Below are 11,334 nucleotides of genomic sequence, written 5' to 3'. Positions count from 1 at the left end.
TCTCTTTCTTCACTCTGCTTCCTGTCCTGCATGATATTAGAAATTTTCTTCCACCAATCTCCTCTGTCATATCATGTTATGATCTTCGTGGGGCCTACTGACAATGGTTTCTACCCATGGAAACAAAGCCAAAATAAGCCTCTTCCTCTTCAAGCTGTTTGTCAGGAATTCTTCAATCCAAGAAGTAGGAAAGTGATTAATATAATGACAATCTTTTTTAACAAATAAAAAATACACTAAATATTAGCAAAGTATGCAGTTGTATGTGTCACAGTTTTTAAAGAGAAAAATCATATTAGTACAAGTCAGCAAATTCTTGTTGCAAGCATAATGGAAAATGTGACTATTTTTTAAAAAAAATTAAAACTTCTGTATGTGCTGTAAGTTTCCCCAAATTGCATATCTTTTGTAAAATATCTAATTATAGTTTAATAAATTACAAACAAAAGTTAAAGACTTCTGTTTCTAAACTATAGCATTATACTTATATAGATGAATGTAAACTGGATCTAAACTACATCTTTTAAAAACTTATAAGGATCAAATGTTATATTGGTATTAAAAAGGACAGCTCCCATTAGCTGTAGCCTGCATGTTTTTTTAGCTTTAGTTCGGAGACAACTAAGTGTGGAAATTCACATGTACAATTTCATTTAATCTTAATATAATTTTATTTGCTAGCTAAAAAAATGTATTTCATAAATGAGGAAGATGAGGTTTCATTATGTAAATTTAAAAGAACTAAAAATAGTAGAGCATAAATTGAAATAAGCCTTTCTGCGGACTTGAGCCATTAACCACTGTGCCCTGACACTTACCGAAGACCTGAAGGAAGGCCTGCTTCTCGTCTTCTCCTGCCTTACTGGTTGCCCTGCAGACGTAAGCTCCACCATCGCTGTTGATGATATTCCTGATGGTGAGTTCTGTGTTGCTTCCTTTCAATGTGTACTTTTCATTCTCTTCGATGATTCTGCCATTTCTAAAAAAAAAAAAAAGTAAAAGATTTTAATGATCTGACTTCATAGCTCTGGAGAACATTATCAACTTTTATAACTAGATATTTTAATTATTTCATTGTTAGCAATTACTATATAATATAGTTTTGCTAGCTCAGGAGCTTAATTTATTATTATCAAAATTATATTCAAACATTGTGGGCCAGGGAGATGGCTCAGAAAGAATAAGCTTTTGCCTGGCAAGTGCACGGACCTGCGTTTAATCCCTGGTTCTGCAAAAAAATAAAATAAAATAAAAATAAATAAATAATAAAATAAAATTACAAATGAAGGACCATTTTGTATCTGTATATACAACATAGTTAGAATATATACAGCTACTTTCTTTTAATTCAATAAGAAGAAAGATTTGTACTAACAGTGTTTGGACAAGATATCATGTCTGCATCTTGTACTAAGAAGACAATAATATGCAATGTATTAATTATTGAAACTGTCCTATTAGTCGGTTTTGAAACTGTATCATTACTATTTGTTTCTCAATAAAATTAATTAAAAAATAAAAATAAGTATTGTTTTGACTTAAGAGAGGAGAATATGACTTGGTAACTGCTAAAATTTTTTGACACTACTCTGGTAAATAAAATGCAAATTCATTTAATTCATTATTTATTTTGTTTGCTGACTTTTTCCACTTTCACTTTAACTCCACAAATTTATTTTTTACCTTGGTAGATACTTGAAATATTGTCTATGAAGTAACCCTTTAAAAAATTTAAAGTTAAATGCAACATAAATACCTTACAAATTTGGGTTGAATAAACATATTGATGATAAAAGTATAAAACGGTGGAATTATGTAAGAATACAAGTAATTAAAATGCAATTAATGTCATTAATAAAATCAAATATATCCTGAAACATATCCTATTTTTTTAATCATATGTACTTGGTACAAGGTCTCATTAAGCAGGCCAGACTCATAGTGATACTCCTGTAAGAGCCTCCCCAACTTTGGGATTACAGGTGTGCGCCACCATGCCTTGTTTCAGTGGCCACCTTGGCACACCTTGGCACACCTGGGGCAGCTCAGAATGTAGTGCCGGGATTTAACTAGGGTCCTCATACTTGCCAGGTAGGCATTTAGACCACTGAGCTATCACCTTGGCCACTGAAATAGATTCTAAATGCAATTGTTACAATTACAGTGTATGTCATTTTAAAATAGTGGATTTTTGCATTTCCTAGTGTATGTAAAATTTTTTAAACATAGTAAAAAATCTTAACTATTTCTAAAACTGCTTTTAGCTATTATGAAATCTTCTTTTACTTTGACTTCCTTTATCTTTACTGCCCCATTCTTCTTTCCATGTAGTGTTCATTCATTTCTTTCTCCTCCATTTTTTTTTCTCATAGTAATAGTTTGGGTGACTGAATTGGTCCTAAGACTTATTAACATAAAACATTTATGATTTGTGCTTCGTGGTGTGGAAAATTGCTTTTACATATGCTTAAATTTAAACACAATTCTCTAAAATTTATATTAAAAACCTCTTTGTTATAATTAAAGAGGATATATTTCTGATGTGTCATGAAATTTTCCTAAAGAATTTTGGTTCAATTTCAAGAAAACACTGATGCACATTCTCATGACAGAATAATTCTTACTTTCTTAGGCCTCCACATGTTTTCTCAGTTTCTAATAACATCTTTCTATGTACAATGAAGCATGAAGCATTTCATAAGATAACTGAAGAATTGGAGAGCTAGACCTTATGAAATTATCATGATGTATATCTATTACCCTTTAGTTATATGTGTTCAAATTTTTATGAATCTAAAATTTACAACAAATATAAAGCAAAAGTATTTCTAAACTCTATAATGTATTGATATGGCCTTCACCACAATTAGTGATATAACATATTTTCTCAGTATTTTCAATGGAATTATTCATTTGTTCCATAACAATAATATGATGTTAACAACATACTTGAGGTTTTATTTACATATTGAGGATCTAAAAAAATCACCAAATTAATGTACTAACAATACAGATTTTTAAGGTATTTTCACTTATGCTAAAAAGAGAATGGAAATGAATGGAGAGATGTTGGAATAACTGCTTTTATTTTAACATTGATTTATGTCACTGCTTTCTCATGATTGCCTTTGTGAAAACTATGTGTAACTGACCATTCTTTGTTATCCTATAACTATCTTCTTAACAGGGATTACATTCTAAATTGGTCAAATTCCAACTTTGAATCTCTAACATGAGGAATACTACTTTTGAAGACAGGACCTTTAAGGAGGGAATTCACTTAGGTTTAATGAAGTGCAACTGATGAGACCGTCCTCTGATGGGTCTGGTGTCCTTAAGGGACAGAGAAACACGGAAGAAAGTTCTTTCTCTATGTTGGCACACAATAGAAAGGCCAAGTGAGGACAGAGTGAGAAGAGAGGCTTCTATGCACCCAGAAGAGACTCTCTTGGCACCTTGGTGTAGGATGGCCAACCTCCAGAATTGTGAGAAGATACACTTCTCTTGTTCAAGCCTCCCACTCTGTGACATTTGGTTATGACAAACTACAGTCATTGAAACAATGAGCTCATCAACATTACATGGCAATATTGCTGGGCAACAGACGCTGGATCATTTCTTAGGTTTACTGACCTACATTCTAATGCTTATAGGCATTTTGTCTTCTTCCACAAACAGGGACTGCCTATAAAGGGAGGATAAAATAAAAAGTTCCTTTTTAAACTAACACGATGAAAAGATCTATCTGCCTACTTTTTCATCTTTTGCAAAGTGAAGGGCACCAAAAGATGAAGGAAAGGGGGAGAGGAAGGAGTGATGGGGCGGATGAAAAAGAAGCAAGAAATGCTGTGTACATGTGCCAGCTCCTCAAGGGAAAGGGGCAAGTGTGTACTGCCAAGCCGTAACAATAAAGCAAGTTAGACCCAAACCTGACCCTTTTTGGGTATATATCTAAAACACTCAGTTCCAATCTCTATATATTTAATATCTATAACATAACTCTTTAGAATTTAGATGAATTATTCCACAGAAGCAAAGAATGAAAGTGATGACATCTGAAGAGATGGAAAATGATACGTAAGTTACTCTTTATTATCCTGTAATTAAATTTATTCCAGTCCTTATAATTAGATTTCCATTTATATATGACAAAATAATTTTGGTCAAATGTAAAATATGAAAATAATCTAAGCAGAAAATAAATCACTCTGGAAATACGAAATTATTAGAATAACATTCTAGACAAAATTTGTTCAATATAAGGTTTGAATCAAGGACCTTTCTGTAGCATGATTATATTGAATATATGATTCTTAAGGTTCCACCCTAGCAAACCAGGGGTCCTTGAGATTTATGATGATTGTTGGGCGTCTTTAAGTTAGTGTTGATATGTAATCTCATTAAAAATATCAAAACAACAAATTGATGCTTGGAAGGAACAATTACAAGCGCACTGGTTGGAGATACATCTTGTTTATTGCTACCTGATATATAAATGGGTACAAATATTTGAAAATCAAAGATATCAGTAGATGCTCAGATAGTAATGGAAAATAACTGATTTTTATTGTTCTTAAAATATTTTAAAAGCCTAAGCCTTATTACAATCACCTTGGTGCATTTGATATGCATTTTACTAATAGTTCTGCACTGATTTTCTTGCATTTATGATTTTTAAAGTACAGATATTCATGATTTATCAACCTATCTATTGAAGGACTGTTGTTTGTTTGTGTTTGCTTTGTATTTTAGGGAAGGGTCTCCAGGGTGTCAGGGTCTCACTACTAGATCAGACTCATAGTGCTGATCTGCCTATTTACAGCCTCCCAAGCGTTGGGATTACAGGCACGCGCCACCATGCACAGTCTCAGTTGCCCTCTCAGGGTGTCCCAGGGGGTGAGGCCAGCACAACAGACCCAGGGATCAAACCCCCAACCCCTGCACCTGCTTAAAGGTGCTTTAATCCGCTGAGCTATTTGGATGGCCCTCTTTAGGAACTGTTCAGACTTACAATAAAGGCGCACTGCTCAGACTTGAAACTTATGACTTGTCTTTTTTTGGTATTCTTGTGTACATCTTGACATAGAGCATCAGCGTATTTTCTATACAGAACAGTAGTATTCTCTGTCCATACGGTATGTAATTTTTGTTAACTATTCAGTATAATACAGTACTACAATTTTATTTTATGTTATATATTATAGTGCTCCAGGGAAAAATCACACAAATGAAAGCAAAGTCATTAAGTTGGAGTTTCCTTTGATCATTTCTTTGTTCTGAATACTTTAATACACATACTATATACAATTCCTCATCAAACAACCAATTCACCTAATGACCTCATTGCAAGAATGGATCTTGGTAGTTAAACCAGGAAGATCTGTATATAATTGATGGTAAAATATTTGTATCACTTGCATTACTAAAACATATGTACAAGACTGTCCAGTTTTAAATTTTATTACCACCCATTTAGTTGTTTGAGGAAAAACATAAAAGAACTGTTTTAATACACATTTATGTTAGTATGATGCAAAGAGGTTTTTAAAATTGAAAACAGAGATAAATGGAAGTTTACCTTCACAAGATAGTTGTAGAACACAAAGTCTACTCATTTGGTAAAGTGAACTTTTGAAAAATGACAAGTTAAATATATGACATTTTACACCTACCTAAGTAGGTTTTTCAGTAATTTAGTACATGAATAGATGGTATAGTTAACTGTACTCTAATAAAATGAGTCCACACATTCACAGCAATAATAAGGGGAACACTAAGATTTCTATGGGAAGATGCACTATAACAGCAGCAATAAAATCACTGAAACGGAAACAGGGATCTTGGCTCCATTTTGACTGGACACATCTATATATAAACAAAATAACGACTATTAATCTACCTTTCCACTAAGAAAATTAGAACAAAATTACACTGTGGATCTCTTTAGCTCTTTAAAGCAACCAACTTAACCTGAAAAGAAGAGCACAGTTTTTCTTCCATGAATCTAAACAGCACAGTTTGCTTCTTGACAAAATGATTAAGATGGAAAGTGCTATTCCTAATTACAGGCAAAAGGCAGCGGGATGGTGCAGCGTTGAGTTTACCTGAACCAGGAGACGGCGGGCTCTGGAGAGCCCGAGGCCCTGCAGGACAGAGTCATCTCTTCTCCTCGCTCAGCTGTGGCATTGAAGGACTTCTGAGGCATGGCGATTGCTGGCGGCACTGAGGAACAATAAACAGAGATGAACATGCTTTCAGCAACACCATGTTAGAGCTTATTTCTACCACTTATATTGTGCTAAGTTGAATAACTTGATAGTCCTTTTGAGTTTAATAGCAAAGTCTATTTAGTGTCACTAATTTGGTCTCTTATGTATAGTAGTTAGAAGTATCCATTGTGATATTATTGTACTATCTTAATCTATTTGAGTAAACAGTGAACTACATATATTTCTGCAAACATATATACTTTTATGAAATATGTCGTACATAAAAACAATATCACCCTGGCTTAATCAATGCTGAGATCTACTTTGGGCATAAATGGATTTCCTATTTGGTTTCTTATTGGTAAAAGGGATGCCATAAATAATCACTCACTGCTTCAAGACAGGGCTTTCAAATTAGGTGTCAAACTATAATGTTTTTTCTGATTAACTACACTTAATTTCTTCAAACAACTATAAAACATTTTATGAAGAGAAACTGCTTAAGCTATCTATGGAAGGTCTGAGAATAGATTTTCACAAACAATTCAATTTTAAAATTAAGCTTCCCCAATTTCCAACTAATTACACTGCAAAAATTGAATATGCTGCACATTTTCAACATGTTGTGACTGTTACTGAAATGCACTGTTTGCAATAAACAAGACACTAACTTATGTAACAAAGATAAAATTTCAAAGTGAAGTATAAATTACACCCAATGCACTTTCATGATATTAAAATGAATATGACAATGGAATATTCCTACCATTAAGTTTCTTAATGGATTTATTTTTGCATATCCTAAAAAACATGAGCAGGCAGGCATTTAGAAGTATGATCATAATTAAATCTCTTTATAATAGCATTCAGGTCAGCACTGGTATTGAATTATTCCCATTGATGTTAGGAAAAAACTTGACGTGTATCTTAGTAATTAATCACAATAAATTTGGTTCCTGCCTTTACAAATTCAGATATAAAGAGCATGATCTGACATGCTGTCTCTAAACTAACATAATAATTACTACTATTACAAAGGATGGACTTCTTCAAATACTAACTTAATTTTGAGTTTACTGCCATTTGACTTTCTGTACCTAGTTCTCTTTACCTTATAATTATAGGGAAAAAAAAACATTTTCGTCAAAATTCAGTGCTTTACCTTTTCTTATCCTGAAGAAGTACTATTGTTATTTTCATTAAAATGGTAAAAATTTACAACACATTAGAAAATTACAATAAAAATGAATAATTCCATTTAAATTTATTAGTACAATTTAAATAGACATAATGATCACATTTACCATAGGCCACTTATATCTATATGTGATATGCCTTGATTCTTCTTTTTTCCCCACTTTCCTCCTCTCTCTTCCACCCATTTCCCCTCCTTGTTTACAAAATTTTGTTTCCATTTTATCCTTTTCTCCTCGTTTTTTCATTTCCCTTCCATGCTCCTCTCACTTCCCCTCTATTTCCTGTTTCACACACTTTAACCTAAATTTTCCTACATTTAAGTATTTGCAAGTAGGAATATTTTCAAATGGAGGATCAAGGGCTCCAGTCCTTATTCTGTCATACTCATAGCTGAAAATTTTATATAGTGTTCATTACAATCTTCTTGTCCATAAAGTCTTGGTGATATGATCTCTAAGAATTAAAAATCTCAATTTTTATGTTTTAAGTTACAATGAAAAATCTGTTCTGCCTTTTGAGTGCAAAGTAATATAATAATATGCCTACTATGTTTTTCCATAGCACTTTGACAAAATATTCCTGAATTATTTTGAAAAATAATCTTATAGAAGTCTCAGGAGGAGCTATATAGAGGAATATGTCTGCAATCCCAGGACCATGGAAAGCTGAGAGAAAGTTCATGATGGAATACAAGCTCAGCCAGGGTGATTTAGTGCCATCCTCTTAAAATAATAATAGTAGTAATAATAATAATAATAATAATAATAATAATAATAATAATAATAAAATAATGGTTTGGGATTACTTCAGTTCAAAGACATTTCTGGGATTCAATCCTCATTATCATTAGAGATAAATTTGGGGGTTGGTTTTATAGAATAGATCAGATGCCAAGATGCTTAGAATCTTTGCCACCTAATATTTTAGAATATAGAAAACATTTTTTTTACAGATTACTACATTTGTTCTGAATCTCCAATTGAGTTGTAGTAAGTTATTTTAAAGGGGACTGTATTTTGTATAGATATTCATTATTCTAACATAAATCTTACACATACTCCATTTGATTCAGTAAAAATAATGTATTTCACATTTCATTGCATCTGAAATGTGTAATTTTAATAGTTTGACAAAGACTTTCAGTTTGTAGCTCCCAAGTGATCATCACTTGCTGGTGAGCTTCTCTTTTAGTGAGGGGGCTTGCATGGGAAAATGTGAGTGGTTGGTGCTGACCAGTAAATAGGAAAGCTCTGGCAGACCTTCAGATCATTGCTTCCCCTTCTGGCTGCTTGGGACCACAGAACAGCATGGATTAAACATTGATTTCTCTTTCATCAACAGTTGATGCAACTATTTTACATAACTTTGGAGCCTTGTAAGCGTTTCTCCACCCTGTTCCCCTCAAATGTTTCCCAGAAGAAGAGCAACAGAATTATCATTGAGTACCTACTTAAGTCACAGTTGTACAATTCAGATTAATCAACACCCATTAATTCAACCGTATTTTTCCAGGCTAAGCATGACAAGCCTTACTCTAAAATCATCAAAAAAAAAAAGCTGGTGTTCTAAATATTTATCACTAAACAAATTCATAGGTAGATACTTCACCCATCAGAGATTGGCTAACCTTGAAATTTACAATCCTTTTTCATTATAATTACTTTTCTTTCAAGCCTGTGACCATAAGGAAGCCACATAAGCTGTCTCAGTCCCTTATCCAGACAATAAATAGATCAGGTTAATTCTAAAGTAAATGAGTATTCTAACATCCCATATTAATGTTTTCAGTCTATATGCAATGTAAATTCATTTTTTCTTTTTAAATTTCCATAAATTCATTAACACACAGGCCTTTCAATTGTACATATTAGATACATTTAAATTGGGAAAAATTCATAAACCATATTTTCAAAGCAAATTTATGTTTCTTAAGGATATTTCAAATCTAGAATTTTTCATCAATTCTAAGAATCTCCCTTTGATATGAAACCAGATATCTTGCTTTGTAACAACTTAAAAATTTTGCAAGCTTACATATACTTTTTTATATCATAAAGAACTGGTATTTTTGTATCATGTAGAGTCTATATGCAATAAAATACTTGCACTTATGAGGAATAGACTCTTATCAGGATTTTAGTAGTGATTATTATTTTCTCAGGTCATATCAGACACCAAAAACATAACATTTGTATTTTTCTTCCCTTTTTTGATATTGTTTGCATTGTGCTTAAAAAAGGGCTATGCTACAGTGTTATCTAACACACTCAGTTTGCATTAATTTTGACTGTAGTTAACTGTTTACAATTTCTCATTTCTAAAAGCAGTCAATACAAACTAGTACTTAAAAAAACTTACAAAGTACAAAATCAAGACATAAAGAAATTAGTTGATTATTTAATTTTATTTTAAACAAAAGTCAAAATCACTAGTTATAACAAGCTAAGTATCCATATGTGATTGGCTCTTTTTAAATATATAGTTGAGTTGTCTCCATTCCATAGGATGTCCATTAGGCTACAAAGCCTAATCAACATTTGCATATGTACTTGATTAAAAACTCGAAATGAGTACAGAAGTATTTACACATATTATTTACTAATTCATATAAACAGTAAGTTTTGCTTTGATACTATTGGACTAGAATATAATAAATGTTCATCGTGTTGATTTCAAAAAAAGGAAATTTAAGGAAAAGTTTCCGTTGAAGTTATCGAATATTAGTGTACTTATTTATTTATTTGACAAGGTCTCACTACGCAGATAAGGATTGTCTGCAGCTCATAATGAAGCCAGGCTGGCATTGAACTTGTGGCAATTCTCCTGTCTGAGACTTATCTATCTACTGGAGTTGCAAGATATTACATTCTTCATGACCAAATTCATAAGAGGAGTCAGAAACTTAATCAAAATAGTTTTGTCCTCAACAGATAATGAGTATAAAAACAAGGAGAAAATATTAACTAATTTTTGTACTTCATAATTGTTCTTTCACCAAATGAGTAAGATTTTTGTTTGTTTAAATTGACTTAAAATACATTATATTCACAAGCTCAAAATAAAATGAAAGAAAAAAATTAGACACAAAGGTTTAGATGTCACTCTTTCCCCCTTACTTTTATTAATTATTTATATTTAAAGCAAATATTAATCCACATTGTGCTGCTTCCTTGTTCCATTATTTTTATTTATTTGTTTTTATTTATTTATTTGTGGTATGAAGGATTGAACTTAGGACCTGTTGCTTGCCAGGCAAGGGCTTATTCTACTGAGCTATCTCCCCAGGCCCTTCTTTGTTCCATTGTTAAAATGTGTTTTTCTTTACCATTTTTCCTACACTAAAAATATATGTATGGTATATACCTATGTCACACGTAGAGAATTTCTTTACTCTTGTTCAAACTGCACAGGGTTCCAGACATTTCGTATTTAATATTATGCATATCTTAAGTCACTTGATGAAATATAACTATATATATATATTTTTCTAACATCAGTGAATGATAATGCATTAAATAAATACAATTGTATTTACTTACTGAGCAGTGAATTATGATATAAAAAGATAAATAAATATTACCATATTTACTAAAAGGACTAAATATCATTTCAAATTAATTTCAGTAGATGTGTATTATGCCATGTACTTATTTGATTTTGGTGGTGCTGGTGATCAATACTAAGTCCGCACAAGTGTTACAGAAGTGTTTTATCACTGAGCTACAACAATAATTCTCATTATGTCACTTTTTATAGTAGCAACAAATTATTTTTACAATCAAAATATAAAAATACAGGACAATAAAAGTTAAATGAACAAATTTCATAAAATTTACTAATGCTAGTTCAATAGAGTGTGCATGAATGTTGTAAAACAAAAACAAAATATTTAATTTTTAGAATCCAAATGAGAAATTATAATTGCAAG

The 11,334-nt window shown here is 31.9% G+C and overlaps 1 protein-coding gene across 1 annotated transcript in view; it reads right to left on the bottom strand.

Moving 5' to 3' along the window:
* Ncam2 (neural cell adhesion molecule 2) overlaps nt 1–11,334 on the bottom strand; it is a 559,908-nt gene that overhangs the window by 202,734 nt on the left and 345,840 nt on the right. Inside the window, exons 6-7 of the mRNA XM_023704723.1 lie at nt 6,105–6,222; nt 819–979 (exon numbers count right to left, since the gene is read on the bottom strand). Of these exons, the coding sequence (XP_023560491.1) occupies nt 819–979; nt 6,105–6,222 (279 nt within the window). The remainder of the gene's footprint in view (nt 1–818; nt 980–6,104; nt 6,223–11,334) is intronic.

This window comes from Octodon degus, unplaced genomic scaffold (genome assembly GCF_000260255.1).
Source record: "Octodon degus isolate 3935 unplaced genomic scaffold, OctDeg1.0 scaffold00202, whole genome shotgun sequence".
In the NCBI taxonomy this organism is placed as follows: domain Eukaryota; kingdom Metazoa; phylum Chordata; class Mammalia; order Rodentia; family Octodontidae; genus Octodon; species Octodon degus.
This window is presented reverse-complemented; position numbering and strand designations above follow the sequence as displayed.